We start from the raw sequence: 24,908 nt of genomic DNA, 5'->3' as shown, positions 1-24,908 counted from the left end.
GAACATTGCACATCACCACAAGCCTGTAAACATAGAGGCTTCAATGAATAAAGAAAAAACACTCTTTAACTGCTTGCCTTTTGTTCAATTAACATTCAAGTAGGTGACCAGAGATTGCCTTCACTATGTTTGATCCATTGTCTTTTGTTATACATGCCATTTTCTCCTCTTCCAAACTCAAAGATGCTAGGGCATCCTTCAGTCCCTGTGCCAAGATCTCACCTTTGTGGTCGTCGGAGGGAAAAAAACAGTCTGTAGTAGGGATGTGCGGTATACTGGTACTGGGAAAATACCGGTATATATTTTATTTAAAACGGTATGATATCATGATTTTGCTCATTTCGGTATACTGCTCAGGGTTTTTCCTGGGTCAAAAATGGTCTTCGGTGGTGGCTGACAGACATGGTCATCCATACACACACACACACACGCACGCACACACACACAGTTAAAAAGTACCCTACCCACGTGATCTGCAAGCACAATACTGACAATACATTTTAAATAAATTCATAGAAAGTTTGTAACTTTTGCTTATCTTATTTTGATCCCACATGAAAAAATACTAGAGTATATTATAGTAAAATTACTCTAGTAAATACTATAGTGTTTTTGAACCGTACTATAGTAAATATATGACAGTAAATTAACAAAGTGTAGTAAATGCTATAATATACTACAATATACTACAATTTACTGTAGTATCTTTACTATTGTATGGTTCAAAAACACTATAGTTATTTTACTATAATATACTATAATATACTGTAGTATTTTTCCATGTGGGATACCTTGATGTTTGTTTTTGTTCCTCATTTTTACACTATTTACTGATAATTGTTTTGGTATATAATCATATCAATATTAAAAAGTAGTATTAAAAAAATGAACAAATAGCCTTATTTTCTGCCATATACAATTTTATAAAATTATCAGCTAGCTAATAACAACTTTGTTCTGGGTTCACCTCACTCCAGTCTAAACTAAGTGATTTATAGGCTATTTATTTTACTACACATTGTGAACATAAATAAGCTGAAAGACTGTGGATAATTAAAACTAACTCTTACACCCACTCTTGCTAAATTGTGTAAGCACACTTGTGTTCTCATTTCAGATGTTCTGAGTAAATGATTAAACTGATTCGTGAGTTCAGTGTTGGACAGATCAGTTGTTCTAACCAGTCGTTGAAATGATTCGGTTCAAAGGAGTCATTATGTGGCGAATCGGACAATTGCAGACGTGTTGTGTGCGAATCCCGTCTGTTAGAACATCGCGAAAGATTTGTAAACACACAGAAAACACTTCATAACCGGATAGGATTTGTTTATTGAAAGTATGCTTTATGTCAGCTGGTCAGAGAATCAGTCAATGATTTTTGAGCGTATTTCACACCCAGCGGTAATTAAAGGAAAACATATTGTCTGATAGCGCCACGTGCAACATGGATTCGGTCTTCCGACCTTTTGATTTTGATTAACGTAATATGTGAAATATTAGAAAGCTAAGAATGCTTATTTTGAAGACCGAGAGAGTGCGAGCGGGGGAGGAGCTCTCTCGTTCTCTCTGAGACTCGGTTACAAGAGCAGCATCTATTCTACATCATTCATGAATCACAATAACTCATCAAATAAAGCTTTGGCGGGACAAAAATTTGTTTTGGCGGCCGCCAAAAAATTTTCAATGTAGGAAAAACCCTGACTGCTGTGCCGAAGTTCACCGCTAGATGGCAGTGCGCTACCCAAACTGACGCGAAACCAGCAAATGTGGTGCCATAGAGGAACAAAATGAATACAGCAGTTGATTCTCACTCAACACGCACAAAACGAATTAATAAAGAGAGGATTAGACGTGAAATTTGGCATTACTTTGCTTATAAAACTGCTGAAGAACCATCAAACCTTGCCAAGCATCGGTCACTCGCCCATCCTGTCTTATATAAGACATTAAAAGATCGACAGGCGAGTGCATAATTCAAACCATCTAATTAAGTTAGACATTTATTTTCTTTTAACACTCGTCAACGCACATAAGATCGTATTGTTTAAATATCATGAAATCTCCAGCGTTCGTTTCAACCAGTGATGTTTAGATTTCATAATATTTGCACTCATACTATTGCACTATTTAAATTCGCAAAAGACATAACCGACTGTGTTTATGTGACGACTCACTAAAGATGGACATTTTTTACATAATTTAGTGTGTATTTGACTTAGGAAAAACAACTTAATTTGGAAGCGCGAGCTCTTTAGGCTTGTGTGTTTGTTGTTGGTATGAGCACAAAGAAAACTCTCTCAAAGAAAAGCTCCCATACCATATTATGAAATTCTATAAAATCGATTGCATGTTCAAATTGGCGAGGTTTAAAAAGACGTTAAAAAGCTCCCGAAACGACAGTGAAAGTGTTGAATCAGAGCGCGCAGATGCTTTAGTGTAGGTGCGTTGTCTTTTAAAGCCAAAAGCAATTTGCTAATTTTGAGAGCTAGAGAAGATGCGCAGTATTGCTGAAATTACTTCTTACAAAATGGTTAACAAATGCCAGATTTGATGTGATTAATCTTTGTTGATTAATTTAATAATAAACATTTGCGGTAATTTCCCGCTTCATAAAACCCTAAACTTGCGAGAGTGAGTAAAATTGTGCAATACCCGCGCCAAAATTCAGACCCTGTATGGTATCGATTTAATATCGGTACTTCGGTATTAGATTGTGGTTCCGTACCGAAGACAACATTGGGGTGTCGAGTCATCCCTAGTCTGTAGGCACTGAAATCAGTCGCTATGAAGTGGAGAGTTAGGCTCATTGTTCGGCTGGACCATAAATCCATCGTTGCTGAAAAATAATCCGCTTGCTGCACTTCTGCCTCGAACTACAGTCCGCACTTTCTTGTACATAGCTGGCAGTGCAACGTATGATAAATAGTTGCGGGATGGTATTGAGTAGCGTTTGTCCAATGTATGGCTTGATACTAGGGTTGGGTACCGAAACCCGGTGCCAATATGGCAACTATTCAGTGTTTTCAACCACATCATGTTTATTTCAGGTTTCAGACATTTAAATGCTCATAAGTACTAGCAAAAAACACACACTGATGTCTATGAAAGCGGCAATGACAATCCTTTCAGACAGTTATAATTTGACTAACGTTACGTGTTTTATTCACATCAGATACATGCACATTATATAGTAACTATATAGTTTACTCTATTCTTCTTCCAGTTCACTGGTCACTTACTTTCATGTATTTCGTGAGACGAGAATGAACTCAAGTGTTGTAAATCCGACAGATCCGATTCTGAGGCGCCAGAGATGTATAGTAACGAAGTAGAACTACTTCACTACTGTACTTAAGTACTAAAAGGCAGTATCTGTACTTTACTAGAGTATTATTTTTTTCTCTTACTTCCACTTTTACTTCAGTACATATTTTCGATGAGTTTAATACTTTTACTCCGATATTTTTTTTATGTGCTGCATCGTTACTCGTTACAATTATAAAAATGTTACGAATCATTCCATTCCAAACCCACATTACCGCACATGAGTGAGAGAGAGAGTGCGCGCGAGAGTGCGAGAGACAGAGCGTGAGAGAGAGAGCGCGCGAGAGAGAGAGAGCGCAGCGCGCGAGAGAGAGAGAGACAGAGCGCGCGAGAGAGCCCCGCGAGCGCGCATTCACTGTCTTTAAAACAACACGAGCGTCTTGCGCTCAAATTGCTCTCTATTTGTTTACATAGTTAATGTGCACTGTGAAGTAACATATACAAACAATGAACAGCTGTATTTTTATTAACTAAGATTAAGAAAAATTTATAAATACAGTAACAAATGTATTGATCATGGTTAGTTCATGTTAGTTATTAGTCTAATACATTAACTAATGAAATGTTAACAAATCAAACCATATTGTAAAGTGTTACAAACAAATAATTTACTCAGAACACCTCTTGAAATGAGAATATAATGTGCTTACCCCATTTTTTTTTTAAGTAATAGTGGTTATAGTAAGATTTAATCTTAATGAACTACAGTATTTTCAGGTTATTTATATGACAATATGTAGAAAAATTACCTACCAACATTGTGATTGTCCTTTAGCTTAATCATTTGAAATAATAAAAACAATATGATGTTCAAACTTTTGACTACATAACACAATACTTGTACTTTTACTTTCAGTACTTGAGTAGTACATTTTAAAATAAACTACTTGCAATACTTAAGTACAAAAAATGTTGAATACTTTAGTACTTCTACTTAAGTGTGATGCTTAAAGAGCACTTCAACTTCTACTCAAGTCACTTTTTTGATAAGGAACTTGTACTTTTACTCAAGTATGTGTCTCTAGTACTTTATACATCTCTGTGAGGCGCAAACTAACATGGCGCCGCACATTGCGCTTTATAGATCAACTAACACACATTCACTCACACATTTGAACATCAGATAGTTCGTGACACAGTTAAGATGTTTGTGAATATTTTGAATAAAAAGAGAAAATGAAATAAACCCGATGAGACTGAGCTGTCAGCGCTATTGCGGCTGCTGTGGGTCATGTGAGAAGCATGACGTGTCGCCATGGAAACATTAAGGCCATGCGTTCTAAAATATTTAGCCAGAGAATATGATCATATTTCAAAATAAAGCTGAAGCTTAAGCTGGTTTGTAGCGGAGCAAGAATACAGACGACTGCTGTTATTACTGTAACGGTTATTTAGAGTTATATTAGGCCTGTAGTAGTTGGGTGGCTTAGGTTTTACTGTGAATTTGTAAAAAAGTCAATAGTAATTTGTAAATAAGTAAATTGTGTTTTGTATTTATTTATATTCATACATTTAAGTATACATTAAACTTTTAATAAATGGTTCAATTAAAAAAAAAAAAAAAAAAAGCCATTTGATTTCATCCTCCTCGTTTTGTGGCCTTTTTTTTTTTTTTTTTTAAGTATCGTTTAGGCACCGGTACCGTTTTAAAAGTATCGGTTTGGCACCGGAATCGGAAAAAACCCAAACAATACCCAACCCTACTCGACACCCAAATTTTGTCTTCGGTACGGAACCACAATCTAATACCGAAGTACCGATATTAAATCGATACCATACAGGGTCTGAATTTTGGCGCGGGTATTGCACATAATTTTACTCACTCTCGCAAGTTTAGGGTTTTATGAAGCGGGAAATTACCGCAAATGTTTATTATTAAATTAATCAACAAAGATTAATCACATCAAATCTGGCATTTGTTAACCATTTTGTAAGAAGTAATTTCAGCAATACTGCGCATCTTCTCTAGCTCTCAAAATGAGCAAATTGCTTTTGGCTTTAAAAGACAACGCACCTACACTAAAGCATCTGCGCGCTCTGATTCAACACTTTCACTGTCGTTTCGGGAGCTTTTTAACGTCTTTTTAAACCTCGCCAATTTGAACATGCAAGTGATTTTATAGAATTTCATAATACGGTATGATCTTTTGAAATCCATCACGTTCTACGTTGTATATTGGAACCATATCTTTTGCTAGACGGTTATTCATCTGTTATTTCCTTTCTCCTACTGGAGTTATGTGGGTATGGCATCGCATTGTGCAAGGTGTACGTAATAGATGTCTGCGTTTTTGGACGACTTTCGGACCTCTTGCCTTGTACGGCTTCATCAAATTGCACTTTGAGGTGCTGGTGAAGATTTGTGGCGTTACCTTGTGGTGCTGCAACAATTCCACACCACCGAATATGAGCCTTTTTTCGGAACAAGTTTGGTTTGAGACTTGAGTGGTTGGCTGATTCTCGTCTCTAGGACCTGGGTTTTCATCAATATCCATTTTGTTTATTTCCAAACTACCACGCTCGCTCGACGAGTGAAACACGTGACTAAAAGGCGCTTTTTCATTGGCTTAGAGTGAAGCGAGTCCTTTCAAAATAAAGGCTGAGTTATTATTTTATTTTTTTTAAATCAAACGGGGTGAATCGAGATCGCTATTTTATAATCAATTTTATAACCTCCTCACTCACTTTCTTCCAAGCAAGATCTTTTTTATTCCTATTTCTATAAAGTATGAAGATGTATCGACAGCTCCGGGTATCCACATGTGATTCTGTCCTCATTGTCACTACTAGAGCAAGCTCCTGATTGGTTAACACGGCACGAATATCCGCTAAAGTTCAGATATGTCAACTCGCGCGAATCACGCGTCAAACGCTCGATTCGCGCCGTCTGTCTTTTCTACATTCATTTCTTTTAATTCGCTAACAAGTTTAAAACTTTTTTAATGATTTTCCTCAAGCTGTTGATCATCACGTTTCAGTCCAGAGTTTCTTCTCAAACTGTTTTTTCACTCTTTCTCTGTCAGAGACTTGAGATACTCGCTAAAGCCATAAAGTCAGAGTTTGAAGTTTAACTAATTACGCCGAGGCCCTTTAATTAAGCGCGAGAGCTACAGATGGAGGATCTGTGCTGGCAAACCATCAAAGGTGCGCGAGTCTTTTCCCCAAACGGACATATCTGTGGTCTTATCTAACCTTTCCATGTTTCCTCTGTGCTTTCTCCTCAGCTAAAAGCCCTCGGATTCCCAGAAGGACTCGTTATACAGGCCTACTTCGCTTGTGAGAAGAATGAAAATTTGGCGGCAAACTTCCTTTTACAACAGAACTTTGATGATGATTAGAGGAGGAGTGGCACCCTGATCATTTCCCCCCTCTTATGTTTTTTGTTTTTTTTGTTTTTCTTTTTGAATGATCATTTTGGAGAAGAAAATCTATACAAATACACTCTCTCACACACACATAAACACACACAGGCTGTCCTATTCTGTCTAAATTTTACACACTGGATGACATGAGCACGTCCATCTGGAGATTGTTGGTCTCCAGTGGCAGAAATCAGTAAAAGCCTCTTTGCTTCATCTAACATTTGCCTGTGTGATACCTGTTTGTTTTTCATTTATTCTTTTTTTATGACCAATAAAAAGCATTGTTTTCTCCATTGTTAGGACATGCTAGCAGGTTCAAGGGGCTTGTGGAATTTGTGTTCCTTGAATTAGGATTCAGGATTGATCGGGACGTTTGGTTTAATCATTGTTCAGGATGTTTTTTTTTTCTTTCTGTTTCTTTCGTTCATTCAAGTTGGCCATTTAATAGGGATCCCGAATACTTAAACTGCAGTTTTAAATGGCAGTAAAGACTTTTAAATAAGCATATTTCCTCAGTTAAGGAAATCGGCTCTTGCTGTGGATGTTGAGTAATACTGGCAAATGCAGGCTTTTCATAAACATAAGAACCATTAAAGCATGTATATGACTTCCATCATTTGACAGTTTTGACGTTAATATCACTCTACTGTCATTTTTACAGGGAAATAAACGTTTTCAACGTAAATTCGGATTACCCATTTTTGATATTTTGGTTTGGCTTGGTGTATTTTATTGCAGAAATGAGAAACGGTAAGCTGTATACACACACCTGAAACACCCATGACGAGGCAAGTAATGTCTTAAACATCAAATTATTAATTATTACTATTCAGAATAAAGTTATAAGTAGAAATGGACATAGAAATTAACATTTGGATTTGTCAATGTGTATAAATACAAAAAATAACTGGTGTTTCCTTTTTTTAAGGGTGTGGGGTTTGCAATATTTTACAGTAGTAATACTAGCGATTTAAAAAAAATGATTTAGTAATTGTATAAAATCGTGTCGCAAACGTCTGACTGGAACGTGAAGAGAAAAGCGCGCGTTTCGGGTCTCTGACAGGAAATGGCGCGAACTTCTGACCTTTAACTTCAAAATATTAGTATAATTATAACGAACCTTTTACAAAGGTAAGCTAAACAACGTGAGCGATAACAACGACAAGATGGACGTTACATACAGGTAAGTAACAAAAATACGATGTATTATTCAAATATAATATTCCTGAGTAAATATTCAGTGTTTTACAGTTATAATGCAAGTAATTTTTTAACACAATATATTTAGTAATTGTATGTAAAATCGTGTCGCAAATCTGACTGAAAAGCGCGCGCCTTTGGGTCTGACCAGAATGGCGCGAAATTCTGACCCCTCAAGTACAAAATATTAGTATAATTATAACAAGAACCTTTTACAAAGGTGAGATAAATTACGTGAGTGATAACAAGATGGACGTTACATACTGGTAAGTAACAAAAATACGATGTGTTATTTAAATATTCAGACTAAATATGCTATAGATTAAGACGACCAGCGAGCTAGAAAATGGCCATTAATAGATATATTTGGTCAGTTAGACGAAGTTCTTGATGTCTCCCAAATATTTGGGAAACAAAATACTCACTAAAACGCCTTTCCAATTTTATTTGATTTATTTCAGGTGTGTTTTGGTAAGATGCCCTTTCATTTCCCCAAATTATAGCCTATACATTTTGTTTAAACGTCAAATTCACTGAATTGAGCCTCAGCTGAACCAAATGTCAACGATAATAATGTCCATCTTTGTCTCAAAGTCCATGTCCGCCACATAAGACAAAAAATGCTTTGTAAATATTAATTATGACACAAAAAGGCGAAATATGTGTCATATTTTTACTCTGAATGTCATAAACACGGCTTTTTATGTCATAATTAGCCTACGATTTACCAAAGCATATCTGTAAATTGTTTTAAACCTGTAGTTTCTTCTGTGTAACTTAAAAGAAGATATTTTTGAAGAATGCCTAAAACAGTTTCTGGTCACCATTGATTTCCATAGTATTCTTTAAAAAAAAAAAAAAACTTAAGTTCCACAGAAGGAAGAAACTCACACAGGTTTAGAACAACTTAAGTCGAGTAAATGATGACAGAATTATTATTTGTGGATGAACTGACCCTTTAACGTGAAACCAAGCGAACTGACCTTGTTTGTCCTCCAGTGGGCGCTGTTGACCACGGCTGGAAACAAGCCTACACATTTATTCAGTGTATAAAAGCACTCATTTGATCTACTTTCAGATGTGATCCAAAATATAGCATAGCTAGGAAAATATTAAAATAATGTTCTGCGCGCATTTAAAAAATAATAATAATTAAAGCATCATGACAGATTTCTTAACGCAGTAAATTCCATCATGTTTTGTTATGTGTGTTTAATACCTGTGCACACATGTGCTCATAAACCTGCGGCAATCATTAATCAAAGCACTATTTCATTACTTTAGTAGGAGTTGACTGGCTCTAAAATCAAGCGTAATAAAAACAGCACATCAGCAAGTTCGTGACAGTTAACAAGAACATTTGGCTTTATAAATCCGAAAGCGCGCCAATAAAACATAATTTTGACTGATATCCACTGCACATGGACATACTTCTCTTTGATTCACAGATGATAGTGAGCTTAAATAATACAGAAACTAAGGGGATATCATCTGATTTCTGTTTGTACGCTCATTCCTATTGTTTTGAGTTCAGGTGTTAATAATTAACCGATTATTCAAATATTATGATATTCATTGAATTGTTGAAATTAGGAGAGCATTATAGGCTTTACACCATGATATACAACACCAATGCATCATATTTTGTAATTGGGCAGTGTTTATTCACTTAATGAATAACAGATTATTCAAATATGTGTTCTTGGACCACAAAACCAGTCATAAGGGTCAGTTTTATCATCAGAAAGTTGAATAAATAATATTTCCATTGATTTATGGTTTGTTATGATTGGACAATATTTGAAAATCTGGAATCTGAGAGTGCAAAAACATCAAAATATTTAGAAAATCTCCTTTAAAATTGTCCAAATGAAGTCCTTAGCAATGCATATTAATACTAATAACACATTTACGGTATGGCATCAGAGAAAAATGTATAATTTTGATTTGTATAATGTATTGTTGGCTATCGCCACAATGAGATTATGACTTGTTTTGAGCTCCAGGGACACATATTATGATATTCAAACATTGAATTGTTGAAATTAGGAGAGCATTATAGGCTTTACACCATGATATACAACACCAATGCATCATATTTTGTAATTGGGCAGTGTTTATTCACTTAATGAATAACAGATTATTCAAATATGTGTCCCTGGACCACAAAACCATCATAAGGGTCAGTTTTATCATCTGAAAGATGAATAATTAAACTCTCCGTTGATTTATGGATTGTTATGATCGGACAATATTTTGAAAATCTGCAATCTGAGGGTGCAAAAAAATCCAAATCTCCTTTAAAGTTGTCCAAATGAAGTCATTAGCAATACATATTACAACCAATAATACATTTACAGGAAATTTACATGGAACATGAGCTTAATATCCAAATGATTTTTGGCATGAAAGAAAAATGTATAATTTTGATCGCCAAAATGAGATTATGACTTGTTTTGAGCTCCAAGGACACATATTATGATATTCAAACATTGAATTGTTGTAAATTAGGAGAGCATTATAGGCTTTACACCTTGATATACAACACAAATGCATCATATTTTATATAATTGGACAGTATTTATTTAAAATGGCAGGTCACTAAATGCAGCAAAAGCAAATTTAGTAGAGAAATGAACACCTTGAGAACTTAAGAATCCACGCACGTTATTCACCCAATAAATCAACTCGCATACCTTTAATTTTTCCGTTTATTATTGGATTGCATTCATACATAAAATACATAAAAAAATGACACCTTAATGAAAAATATTTACAAATGTACAAAAGATTATATTACACGAATCTGCCTATAAACAAAAACAACTTTGTTCCGTTATTTTTTTTTGTTTTGTTTCTCATATAAAAATATGCATGTCTTACTTATCAAAATTATTGCACCTCGCGACCACAGTGCAGTTTAGATTGCCATCACCGGAAAAGGAGAGGTCGTGCGTTCGCCCAGAAGACTTCACAGACTTCAGTTCAATTTATCTTTGGTACCTTTACTGAATACACACAGTTATAAGTTACTCAGTACCTGAAGTGAGCGGCGACCGAAAGACGGATCAGTGTTTGAGGGATGGAACGCAAAAGGCCTCTTTAATACACATCATCTATAATGTTTCCCTGATATATGCTTTACTTTGGCACTTGGCATCTCCAAGATTTGTCGGTAAGTAGATGCACGTTCCAGTATTGTCCCAGTGTGCAACGGAAAGGATCACCAGCATGTTTGGAAGACGACGACAAAAAGGGGTAATAAACACACACACACACACACACACACACACACACACACACACACACACACACACACACACACACACACACATGTTGGGTTTTCATGTTTTATGGGGACTTTCCATAGGCGTAATGGTTTTTATACCGTACAAACTATTTTCTATCCCCCTACACTGCCCCTAAACCTACCCATCACACACACACACACATACACACACACACACACACACACACACACACACACACACACACACACACACACACACACACACACACACATGTTGGGTTTTCATGTTTTATGGGGACTTTCCATAGGCGTAATGGTTTTTATACCGTACAAACTGTATTTTCTATCCCCCTACACTGCCCCTAAACCTACCCAACACACACACACACACACACGCACACACGCACGCACACACACACACACACACACACACACACACACACACACACACACACACACACACACACACACACACACACACACACACACACACCCCTACCCATCACAGGAGACATTCTGCATTTTTACATTTTCAAAAAACATCACTTAGTCTGATTTATAAGATGTTTTCCTCATGGGGACCAAAAAATGTCCCCACAAGGATGAGGATTTCGGATATTGCCATCTTTGTGGGGACATTTTGTCCCCATAATGTAGGGATTACCACACACACACACACACACATACACACACACACTTAGAGAAAAGTCCCAACCCTGATGCTGTGGAAGACACAGCTCGTCATGGAGTTTCGTTGACTCTTGTTCAAAGGCAACACGTGGTTCACTTTAGTCTCTTCACTTTTTTTAGGGGGGGCCGTATGTTCCAGTTCCATTTTTTTTGGTTATAGATGGCGTTTCATGTGCAGTGCAAGATGGTCGGATCGAGAGAAGGCTCTGTCGCATTTCTGGCACTGAAACGGCCGGTGTCCCGTGTGCTTCCTGTAGTGCCTCGTGAGCTCGTCCGAACGGGCGAACTTCCAGCCACATCCCTCCCAGTCACAGTGGTACGGCTTTTCTCCTTAACACACAAACACACGCAACAGTTAGCGCTTCACCCTCAGGTCCTAACGAGAACAATCAAACTCGCTCGGGTCACATTAGAGAGAGGCGAACGTTGCCCGTCCTTTTCGTCTATTGAATAGAAGAGGAAGTCGAACTGGCTTGTGGTTTTATTTCAACAGGGATCAACCTGCTGTTTGAATAGGGATCGCACCACCTGCCAACTGAACTCCGCCTTCAGTTGTTTTTACAGTACCTGTGTGAGTCCTGTGGTGGGCTTTGAGATGAGAGCTCTTGGTGTAGGTCTTTCCACAGCCGGCGTAGTCGCAGGTGTGTGTGGCGATCCGCTTCCTCGGCCAGGAGCGCCGGCCCCGCTTGGGCTTGGACTCTTCAGGCAAACACTCGGCTGGAGAAATCAGCTCTGCCAGAGAGTTCAAGAGGCCAGCGTTAGATCAAACACACTTGAACTAGCTTAAGATCATCAGGAGCACTTAAAGGGAAAGTTCACCCAAATATGACCACATGATTTACTCGCCCTCAAGCCATCCGAATAGGCGACGATAGAGTTATATCCTGGCTAATCCAAGCTTCTATCCACACAAAAATAGCCATATTTAACTCGTTATAAAGTAAAATATCTAGATCGCCTTCCGTATTCAACTCACGGGAAAAGCGTAACTGACTGTTGACGTCAGACGTAACGTAAAAAAACAGAACTGGCGTGACGAATTAACATAGAAAGCGAATCTGGCGCGACGATGACGTCAGACGTAGAGTAAAAAGCGTAACTGGCGCGACGATGCCGTCGGACATAATGTAAAAAACGTAACTGGTGCGACAATGACGTCGGACATATTGTAAAAAACGTAACTGGCGCAACAATGACGTCGGACATATTGTAAAAAACGTAACTGGCGCGACAATGACGTCGGACATAGCGTAAAAAACGTAACTGCCGCGAAGATGCCGTCTGACATATTGTAAAAAACTTAACTGGCGCGACAATGACGTCGGACATAGCATAAAAAATGTAACTGCCGCGACAATGACGTCGGACATAGCGTAAAAAACATAACTGGCGCGACGATGACTTCGAACGTAGAGTAAAAAACGTAACTCGTCTGACGATGACGTCGGATGTGCCCTAAAAAGCGTAACTGATGCGACGATGACGTCGGACGTGGCGTAAAAAGTGTAACTGATGCGACAATGAGGTCGGACTTAGCGCAAAAAGCATAACTCGTGTGACGAACACTCGGCTGGAGAAATCAGCTCTGCCAGAGAGTTCAAGAGGCCAGCGTTAGATCAAACACACTTGAACTAGCTTAAGATCATCAGGAGCACTTAAAGGGAAAGTTCACCCAAAAATGACCACATGATTTACTCGCCCTCAAGCCATCCGAATAGGCGACGATAGAGTTATATCCTGGCTAATCCAAGCTTCTATCCACACAAAAAATAGCCATATTTAACTCGTTATAAAGTAAAATATCTAGATCGCCTTCCGTATTCAACTCACGGGAAAAGCGTAACTGACTGTTGACGTCAGACGTAACGTAAAAAAACAGAACTGGCGTGACGAATTAACATAGAAAGCGAATCTGGCGCGACGATGACGTCAGACGTAGAGTAAAAAGCGTAACTGGCGCGACGATGCCGTCGGACATATTGTAAAAAACGTAACTGGCGCGACAATGACGTCGGACATAGCATAAAAAATGTAACTGCCGCGACAATGACGTCAGACATAGCGTAAAAAACGTAACTGGCGCGACAATGACTTCGAACGTTGAGTAAAAAACGTAACTCGTCTGACGTGCCCTAAAAAGTGTAACTGATGCGACGATGACGTCGGATGTGCCCTAAAAAGCATAACTGCCGTGCCAATGACGTTGGACATAGCTTAAAAAACGTACCTTAAGTCACTATGCCGTCAGACATTGCGTAAAAAACGTAACTGGCCTGACGATGACGTTTGACATAGCGTTAAAAACGTAACTGCCGCGACAATGACGTCAGACTTAGGGTAAAAAACGTAACTTGCGTCACTATGCCGTGGGACATAGCGTAAAAACGTAACTGGTGCGACAATGAGGTCAAACTTGGCGTAAAAAGCGCAACTGGCGCGATGAAGTCGGACGAAGAGTAAAAAATTTAACTGGCGGGACAATGACGTTGAACATAGCGTAAAAAACCTAACTTGCGTCACTATGCCGTGGGACATTGCATAAAAAACGCAACTGGTGCGACAATGAGGTCGGACTTAGTGTAAAAAGCTAACTCATGTGACGATGACGTCGGACGTGGCGTAAAAAGCGTAACTGATGCGACAATGAGGTCGGACTTAGCGTAAAAAGCATAACTCGTGTAACGAACACTCGGCTGGAGAAATCAGCTCTGCCAGAGAGTTCAAGAGGCCAGCGTTAGCTCAAACACACTTGAACTAGCTTAAGATCTTCAGGAGCACTTAAAGGGAAAGTTCACCCAAAAATGAAAATGACCCGCTCAAGCCATCTTAGGTGTGCGTGACATTCTTCTGTCAGACGAATACAATCGGAGTTATATCCTGGCTAATCCAAGCTTCTATCCACACGGCTCTAAATGGCATAAAAATAACCATATTTAACTCTAGCTTCCGGCAGATTGCCTTCCGTATTCAACTCTAAGGAAAAGCGTAACTGACTGTTGACGTCAGACGTAACGTAAAAAAACGTAACTGGCACAACCATGACATCGGAATTGATGTAAAAAGCGAAACTCACGCTTTTTAACGACGACATCGGACGTAGTGTAAAAAGCAAAACTGGCACGACAATGCCGTCGGACGTAGTGTAAAAAACGTAACTGCCGCGACGATGACGTCGGATGTAGCGTAAAAAGCATAACTCGCATGACGATGATGTCAGACGTAGCGTAAAAAGCGGTACTGGTGCAATGATGACGTCGGACATAGCGTAAAAAGCGTAACTGGTGCGACGATGCCGTCGGACATAGCGTAAAAAACGTAACTGGTGCGACGATGATGTTGGACATAGCGTAAACAACGTAATTTAAGTCACTATGCCGTCAGACATCGCGTAAAAAGCGTAACTGGCGCGACGATGACTTTGAGCGTAGAGTAAAAAACGTAACTCGTCTGACGATGACGTCGGATGTGCCCTAAAAAGCGTAACTGCTGCGGCGATGACGTAGGGTAAAAAACGTAACTGCCGTGCCAATGACGTTGGACACAGCTTAAAAACGTAACTGGCGCGACGATGACGTTGGACATAGCGTAAAAAACTTAACTTAAGTCACTATGCCGTCAGACATCGCGTAAAAAGCGTAACTGGCGCGACAATGACTTTGAATGTAGAGTAAAAAACATAACTCATCTGACGATGACGTCGGACGTGCCCTAAAAAGTGTAACTGATGCGACGATGACGTCAGATGTGCCCTAAAAAGCGTAACTGCCAAGGCGATGACGTAGCGTTAAAAGTGTAACTGCCGAGGCGATGATGTAGCGTAAAAAGCGTAACTGGCGCGACGATGACGTTGGACATAGCGTACAAAACGTAACTGCCGCGACAATGACGTCGGACTTAGCGTAAAAAACGTAACTTGCATCACTATGCCGTGGGACATAGCGTAAAAACGTAACTGGTGCGACAATGAGGTCAAACTTATCGTAAAAAGCGCAACTGGCGCGATGACGTCGGACGTAGAGTAAAAAATGTAACTGGCGGGACAATGACGTTGAACATAGCGTAAAAAACGTAACTTGTGTCACTATGCCGTGGGACATAGCGTAAAAAACGTAGCTGGTGCGACAATGAGGTCAGACTTAGTGTAAAAAGCTAACTCATGTGACGATGACGTCGGACGTGGCGTAAAAAGTGTAACTGATGCGACAATGAGGTCGGACTTAGCGTAAAAAGCATAACTCGTGTGACGAACACTCGGCTGGAGAAATCAGCTCTGCCAGAGAGTTCAAGAGGCCAGCGTTAGATCAAACACACTTGAACAAGCTTAAGATCTTCAGGAGCACTTAAAGGGAAAGTTCACCCAAAAATGACCACATGATTTACTCGCCCTCAAGCCATCCGAATAGGCGAGGATAGACGAATACAATCGGAGTTATATCCTGGCTAATCCAAGCTTCTATCCACACAGCTCTAAATGGCAAAAAAATAACCATATTTAACTTGTTATAAAGTAAAATATCTAGATCGCCTTCCGTATTCAACTCACGGGAAAAGCGTAACTGACTGTTGACGTCAGACGTAACGTAAAAAAACGGAACTGGCGCGACGATGACGTCGGAATTAACATAGAAAGCGAATCTGGCGCGACGATGACGACGGACGTCACATAAAAAGCGTAACTGGCGCGACGATGACGTTGGACGTAGAGTAAAAAGCGTAACTGGCGCGACGATGCCGTCGGACATAGCGTAAAAAACGTAACTGGTGCGACGATGACGTCGGACGTAGAGTAAAAAATTTAACTGGCGCGACAATGACGTCGAAAATTGAACTGGTGCAACAATGACGTCAGACATAGCGTAAAAAATTTAACTGGCGCGACAATGACGTGGGACATAGCATAAAAAATTTAACTGCCGCAACAATGACGTGGGACATAGCGTAAAACACGTAACTGCCGCGACAATGACGTCGGACATAGCGTAAAAAGCGTAACTGGCACGACAATGATGTCGGACATAGCGTAAAAAGCGTAACTGGCGTGACGATGCCGTCGCACATAGCGTAAAAAGCATAACTGGCGCGACGATGCCGTCGGACATAGCGTAAAAAATGTAACTGGCGCGACAATGACGTCGGACATAGCATAAAAAGCGTAACTGCCGCGATGATGCCGTCGGACATAGCGTAAAAAATTTAACTGGCGCGACAATGACGTTGGACATAGCGTAAAAAAGTGTGACGATGACGTCGGATGTATTGTAAAAAGTGTAACTCGCGTGACGATGAACTGCTAGAGGCGTTACACTTTTTTCGTAAGTTGAGTATGGAAGGCGGTCTGCTGGAAGCTAGATATTTGACTTTATAACGTGTTAAGTAAGGATATTTTTCTTTCGCTTCAGAAGGCCCCAAGAGCCGTGTGGAGCTCTTTTACAATGGGTGGATGCACTTTTTTGGGCTGCCATTATCGGACATTTTTTAATATAACTCAGATTGTGTTCGTCTGAAAGAAGAATGTCACACACACCTCGGATGGCTTGAGTAATTTTAATTTTTGGGTGAACTTACCCTTTAATAATTACAGATGGGTGTGTACGAGATGAACTATGGAGGTAGGAAAAAGTAAAGAATATCAGTTCGAGTTGTGACTGACCTTGGTATTGCAGCGGCTGTCCAGGAGTCTGCGGGAAGCCGGAATAGCCCGGCGAGGGGTGATATCCCAGAACCTGAGGATGCTCATCCGGAGAGAGAGATGATGTGGAAGAGCGGCCGGGCCCCAAACGGCCTGTGCTGAAACCATGGGGGTCCAACAGGGGCCGCTGACTGACTCCCGGCCGCGAGTTCACTTCTAAGTGACTGTCCATTGGGCAGGAGATGGTGCACGGGCTAGGGCATTCCTGCTTTATCCTAGGACATACAAACGGAAGGTCGGGCATTGAGCCGCCTTTGCTAATGCTAAGCCCTTGGCCGTAATCAGTCATGTCCCTGGTGGTCTTCACCACAAATTTCCCGTGGAGGCTTGTGGGCTGAAGATATGCAGGATCCAGCTCTGGCCTCATCAGCTCCGCAACAAAACCTCCGGAGGGAGAAACGTCGCTGATGTCCGGGATGTTGTACAACATGTCCTGGCCCTGAGGAGAGGGCATCTGGTAGGGGTAAGACGTGGGGGACGTCCTGGAGGAGCTGGCCATGGCCTCCTCCTGCTGCTGCTGCTGCTGCTGCTGCTGTAACATGCTGTTCGACAGGATGAAGTCATAGTCCAACTGGTCCAGATCTTCCGGCTCCCTCTTGAGCATTACGGAGGGGACGTCCAGGTCAGTGCAAGTCCCACCTGAGGACATGCAGGGGCGTTTCATCTCCTCCTGCCATCTCTTATTCCAAACACAGAGACACAGAAAGAGGGAAGAAGATAAGGTGAGTCTCACAGACATGGTTATCAAACATTTATTCTTGCATGCTACACCAATAAATCTTGGGTTATTTTTCCTACCCAAATCAAAGTAGTTTGTGTGTCTTATTTCGATCTTGGGTCAGACGTGACAACCCAGTGTTTGAGTAGTTTGTGTGTATTATTTCGATCTTGGGTCAGACGTGACAACCCAGTGTTTGAGTAGTTTGTGTGTATTATTTCGATCTTGGGTCAGACGTTACAACCCAGTGTTTGAGTAGTTTTTGTGTTACTCAGATCCTGTGTCAGACGTAACAACCCAGTGTTTGAGTAGTTTGTGTATTATTTCGATTTTGGGTCAGACGTGACAACCCAGTGTTTGAGTAGTTTGTGTGTATTATTCCGATCTTGGGTCAGACGTGACAACCCAGTGTTTGAGTAGTTTGTGTGTATTATTTCGATCTTGGGTCAGACGTGACAACCCAGTGTTTGAGTAGTTTGTGTGTATTATTTCGATCTTGGGTCAGACGTGACAACCCAGTGTTTGAGTAGTTTGTGTGTATTATTTCGATCTTGGGTCAGACGTGACAACCCAGTGTTTGAGTAGTTTTTGTGTTACTCAGATCCTGTGTCAGACGTAACAACCCAGTGTTTGAGTAGTTTGTGTATTATTTCGATTTTGGGTCAGACGTGACAACCCAGTGTTTGAGTAGTTTGTGTGTATTATTCCGATCTTGGGTCAGACGTGACAACCCAGTGTTTGAGTAGTTTGTGTGTATTATTTCGATCTTGGGTCAGACGTGACAACCCAGTGTTTGAGTAGTTTGTGTGTATTATTTCGATCTTGGGTCAGACGTGACAACCCAGTGTTTGAGTAGTTTGTGTGTATTATTTCGATCTTGGGTCAGACGTGACAACCCAGTGTTTGAGTAGTTTGTGTGTATTATTTCGATCTTGGGTCAGACGTTACAACCCAGTGTTTGAGTAGTTTTTGTGTATTATTTCGATCTTGGGTCAGACGTGACAACCCAGTGTTTGAGTAGTTTTTGTGTCTTATTTCGATCTTGGGTTAGACGTTACAACCCAGTGTTTGAGTAGTTTTTGTGTTACACAGATCCTGGGTCAGACGTAACAACCCAGTGTTTGAGTAGTTTATGTGTATTATTTTGATCTTGGGTCAGACGTGACAACCCAGTGTTTGAGTAGTTTTTGTGTATTATTCCGATCTTGGGTCAGACGTGACAACCCAGTGTTTGAGTAGTTTGTGTGTATTATTTCGATCTTGGGTCAGACGTGACAACCCAGTGTTTGAGTAGTTTGTGTGTATTATTCCGATCTTGGGTCAGACGTAACAACCCAGTGTTTGAGTAGTTTGTGTGTATTATTTCGATCTTGGGTCAGACGTGACAACCCAGTGTTTGAGTAGTTTTTGTGTTACTCAGATCCTGGGTCAGACGTAACAACCCAGTGTTTGAGTAGTTTTTGTGTTAGTCAGATCCTGGGTCAGACGTGACAACCCAGTGTTTGAGTAGTTTTTGTGTTAGTCAGATCCTGGGTCAGACGTGACAACCCAGTGTTTGAGTAGTTTGTGTGTATTATTTTGATCTTGGGTCAGACGTAACAACCCAGTGTTGAGTAGTTTGTGTGTATTATTTTGATCTTGGGTCAGACGTAACAACCCAGTGTTGAGTAGTTTTTGTGTTAGTCAGATCCTGGGTCAGACGTAACAACCCAGTGTTTGAGTAGTTTTTGTGTTAGTCAGATCCTGGGTCAGACGTGACAACCCAGTGTTTGAGTAGTTTGTGTGTATTATTTTGATCTTGGGTCAGACGTAACAACCCAGTGTTGAGTAGTTTGTGTGTATTATTTTGATCTTGGGTCAGACGTAACAACCCAGTGTTGAGTAGTTTGTGTGTATTATTCCGATCTTGGGTCAGACGTAACAACCCAGTGTTTGAGTAGTTTGTGTGTATTATTTCGATCTTGGGTCAGACGTAACAACCCAGTGTTGAGTAGTTTGTGTGTATTATTCCGATCTTGGGTCAGACGTAACAACCCAGTGTTTGAGTAGTTTGTGTGTTACTCAGATCCTGGGTCAGACGTGACAACCCAGTGTTTGAGTAGTTTGTGTGTTACTCAGATCCTGGGTCAGACGTGACAACCCAGTGTTTGAGTAGTTTTCACAACCTCTTCAGGAGTGAGCAGAGCAGCTCCATCAAATTGGTGCACATCTTCAGTAAAATACAGGTTTGTGTACATTTTATTTTATCTATAAATACGTTATTGTGCTGTATATAATTTAATTTTATGCTACGTGTCGCCTAAACGAGTGTCACATCGTTTTTCACGTGATGGAAACAGCTGATGCCTTGTATAAAATTGTATGATTTTATTCAAAAAGATAAAGAATATGAATACTTATGATGTTAAAATATGTCCTCAGAACTGTACTCTGATTGTTTATGGACAGGTTATGGCATAACTCAGGGCGGCGGTCTGGAGTCAGAAGTTCCCCCGCTGAACACGAGATCCAGAGACTGGACGATTACACCTGTATAACTTCTAAATGTTACATTTTTTACTTATGATATTTGTTAAACAACCTTAAATGTTGGCAATATGTATTAAAAACGATGTGGTTTTAAGTTAACTCATGTATGAAGATGTTAGTATTATAGTAAAAATGAATCTACTAATGCTGGGTTAAATCATCTGTCCTATATTTACCCAGCCCTTGGGTCGACCCAGTGTAAGTAATCACTAATGTTATGTTTAATCTGATGATTCTTTCATGCACCATTATGTGTCCAAATAAGAGAATCCATCCTGAGGTGGAAGATAAATAATCAGCGCGTTATCTAATCTCAGACGTTTATTCTTGCACGCTAAATAATCGCGTCGATTTTAATCCGTTGTTATGAATTACTTAAAGACTCTTTAAGGGAATCAAACCCGAAGTGGAGGATAAATAATCAGTGCACGGTACAGAAAGTCAGATGTTGTGCGACGGTTCACGCCCCTGCCGCGGCAGCGCCGCTCGAGGAATAACTATGAGCCGATGACATAATCTCACCGGCGTGCGCGTGAACTGATCGCGGACCATCACCTGTTTGCTACTCACCGAACTGGCAGGTCCGGGTCTCATAATGGCCGTGTGCTTCACATCAGCGCCGCTCTTAAAGGTGGAAATAGAGGGCAAAAGCGTGCCGCTCAGTGCCATACTGTCAAACTCACTTGGTGGCTGCCTGCAAATTGAAGGTAAAAAGGTAAAAAAAAATAATCCTAGTCACGCTGGTCTGGGAAAACTATCGCTCCTAAACATCACATAAAAGCCAGAAGAAAAAGTATTGGAGCCTCCAAGTGCAAAACGCACCTCATGAGTGTGGAAACGCTTCCAGGCGCGTCCAGTTCAAAATGAAATCCTCTGAGGAAAGTAAGTGTTTAAACACCGCGAGCGGTGACAGTCCCGTCCGAAGCGCGCATCAAACGCGTCTCCGCGCCATGCTAATGGGTCGCTCGCGAACCGGCTCGGTTTCGTTTCGTCGGGGATTCCCTATCTCCCTCTCGGTGCCATTCGGGACGCGCGAGCTCTCCGCTGTCTGGACTCGAGTGATTCGTCAGATGCATGCAGGGCTTTCCTCGCCTAGTTCTTAAACCCCGGACACGCCTCTCGTTGCACGGCAACCGCAAAAAAAAAAAAAAAAAAGAATAGAAGAAAAAAAAAATGCGGTGACGTCATCGCGGAGGAAAAAAATCTGGCACCGGGCCGATATTTTGTATCCACACAAACATGTGCTTGTTAGCAACCGGGACTAAAGTGAGAATCACCGGCGAAACGTCACGATTTGTTCGGATCAAACACAAAGTACAGCACAAATAAAGAAGTTAGTTGTGTGTGGAAGACGCGTAGACGCCCCGTGCGTGTGTGTTTCCAATGACACCTGTGTGTGTGTGTGTGCGTGCGTGATCAGTTTGAACACGGTGTTCACACACACCGCAAACTGCTCCCATGAGGTGTGTCTGTAATTAACGCTAATCATTTTTTTTTTGCACCGACAATGGAAGTTAGAAATGTGTAGGATTTCTTTTGTGATGAAATGCCGTTCCCCTCATTCATTAAAGGCACAATATGTAAGATTTTGGGATTCAAATATCCAGAAGCCAGTGTTATAGGCTATATTAGTGCATTATCCCAAATGTGTCCAAGAATGTTTAAATCAGTGATTTTACCCTGGACACGTCCCGTGTGTGTATCGCCCATCAGTGACATCATCCTCGCATCAGGTGTTATTGTGTAGTAACCGGAAACCGTTTTAATATCTGATGTGTGTTATTAGACACTGTTTGGATCATTGATTAGTTTACATGTGCACCAATAATCGCAATGCGAGTAAGGTCGTAATCGAACTCCTCACTCGATTTACGTGCTTTTTATTATTATTCTGATTATTCGCTAATAAGTTATACCACACTCAGATAGGCGTACAGTATGCATGTGACCGGCTGTTTCTGCTCACATCAAATTCAAAATACATATTTTTGGACGTTGTGAATATTTATAGCGAGTAGTGATTGGAGAAGAGGAAACTTGTGTTCACGTCCGCGCTATATTGCGATTAAGGCGTTTACATGCCTTTTTAATGCGAGTATGTTAATACGATTATGAGCTTAATCGCATTATTATAGTCAAATTATTGTGTTTACATGAGGTAAAGTTTAATCGCAATATTGACAAAATCCAATTTTAATCGCATTATGAGGATGTGTGATGTGACGTCACAATCATAGTGCATTGTGGTCTATGGATCTGCCATGAAGTGACCGTCAAAATACACTTCCCTCACCCACCTGACGAAGATGAGTGCACTTCAAAATGTGTAAGTGCTTAGGGAAGGTGGCGAGTGAAAAATGCTGGGTTAAAAATAACTCAAGTTGGGTTGAAAATGGACTAACCCAGCAATTGGGTTGTTTTAACCCAGTGAATGGGTCGTGTTAACCCAGCGGTTGGGTTAAATGTTTGCTTAACACAACCCAAGTTGGGTTGAAAATGGACTAACCCTGCAATTGGGTTTTTTAACCCAGCGATTGGGCCGATTTAACCCAGCGATTGGGTTGTTTTAACCCAGTGAATGGGTCGTGTTAACCCAGCGGTTGGGTTAAATGTTTGCTTAAAGCAACCCAAGTTGGGTTGAAAATGGACTAACCCAGCAATTGGGTTATTTTAACCCAGCGAATGGGCCGATTTAACCCAGCGGTTGGGTTAAATGTTTGCTTAAAACAACCCAAGTTGGGTTGAAAATGGACTAACCCAGCAATTGGGTTGTTTTAACCCAGTTAATCGGTCGTTTTAACCCAGCAGTTGGGTTAAATGTTTGCTTAAAACAACCCAAGTTGGGTTGAAAATGGACTAACCCAGCAATTTTGTTGTTTTAACCCAGTGAATGGGTCGTTTTAACCCAACGGTTGGGTTAAATGTTTGCTTAAAACAACCCAATTGCTGGGTTAGTCCATTTTCAACCCAACTTGAGTTATTTTTAACCCAGCATTTTTTTAGAGTGTAATGTGTGTGATATGACAAAACAGCGCTGCGTTACACACACACACGCGCACACACACACGCATGAGCGGAATAAGCGGAAGCGCTCGCGGCAGAATAAAAGCTCCGCCCACTCAAGAGTCAAGACACGCCTTTGAGTCGAGTAATTACACACTGTGCCTTTAAGATGGAAGTTACACCTGTATGATGTTACTCGGTTGCCCATATTGGACCAGCGCTCTTGAAAACGAATGGATGGATGATTCAGTCGCGGGAATTAATTCAGCAGTGCATTATGGGGATCCATAGACCACAATGCACTATGATTGTGACGTCACATCAGGTCGCGCTCACACAACTCCAGTGCGCTTTATTGAAACACAGACGCACATCTTAAAGGCGCAGTGTGTAATTTTCCGTCTCTTACTCGACTCAAAGGCGTGTCTTGACTCTTGAGTGGGCGGAGCTTTGATTCGTCCGCTTCCGCTCATGCGTGTGTGTGTGTGTTTGATCCTCTCACACACATGTGAGTGTGTTGAAGTGATGTTCTAATGCTACTCTGAACACTTTAATTCGTTCATCACCTGATCATGAGGTTCAGAAATTCACGCAAAGGCATCAAAATGGACCATTCTTACCAATTAATATTTGTGTTTCTGTCGCTCCACTAGCACATCAGTGATGTTTCGTGGATAATCTGAGTCGTGAAACATTAATATCATAAATATGCTCTTCATAAACTGGTTTCTGTGTGGAGGATGTGGCTCTGCCGTGTCTACAATCGTCTTTGTATGGAGAGCAAACACGAGTGCGAGACCATCCTGTTACATCAGGATCTTGTTCGTTTGGCTCTGTCAACAGCAGGCCGTCGTTTAGCCACAGAACACACTCAAAGCAGCCCTTTTTACACACACACACACACACACACACACACACACACACACACACACACACACACACACACACACACACACACACACACACACACACACACACACACACACACACACACACACACACACACACACACTCAAACGCCGCTCTTATTATATTTCATGTCGAGAGATCTTCTGGAGTGGCTCTGCTCTTTGAGAGCGGTTTCTGCTTTAGGAAAGTGCTTGACTTGTGTTTTATTTACCCTTCTCTGCAAAGATAAGCTTT

At 40.7% G+C, this 24,908-nt stretch overlaps 2 protein-coding genes across 2 annotated transcripts in view; one reads left to right on the top strand and one right to left on the bottom strand.

Annotated features, from left to right (window-relative positions):
- The window catches only part of rad23b (RAD23 homolog B, nucleotide excision repair protein), a 43,629-nt gene extending 36,267 nt beyond the window's left edge, over nt 1–7,362 (top strand). The window contains 1 exon segment of the mRNA XM_079835969.1: nt 6,549–7,362. Coding sequence (XP_079692095.1) covers nt 6,549–6,662 — 114 coding nt within the window. The 3' untranslated portion in view covers nt 6,663–7,362.
- Nucleotides 7,363–10,611: 3,249 nt separating this feature from the next.
- Nucleotides 10,612–21,836, bottom strand: klf4 (Kruppel like factor 4). Its single transcript, XM_079834738.1, has 5 exons — nt 21,585–21,836; nt 21,333–21,456; nt 17,477–18,194; nt 12,394–12,558; nt 10,612–12,156 (listed from the first exon to the last, which is right to left on the bottom strand). The coding sequence occupies exons 1-5, from the start codon at nt 21,587–21,589 to the stop codon at nt 11,981–11,983; spliced, it is 1,188 nt and encodes a 395-aa protein (XP_079690864.1). The 5' UTR covers nt 21,590–21,836; the 3' UTR covers nt 10,612–11,980.
- Nucleotides 21,837–24,908: the final 3,072 nt, after the last annotated feature.

This window comes from Gobio gobio, assembly GCF_949357685.1.
Source record: "Gobio gobio genome assembly, chromosome: 14".
NCBI classification, from domain to species: domain Eukaryota; kingdom Metazoa; phylum Chordata; class Actinopteri; order Cypriniformes; family Gobionidae; genus Gobio; species Gobio gobio.
The sequence above is the reverse complement of the archived record's forward strand: the minus strand, read 5'-3'. Positions and strand labels throughout refer to the sequence as shown.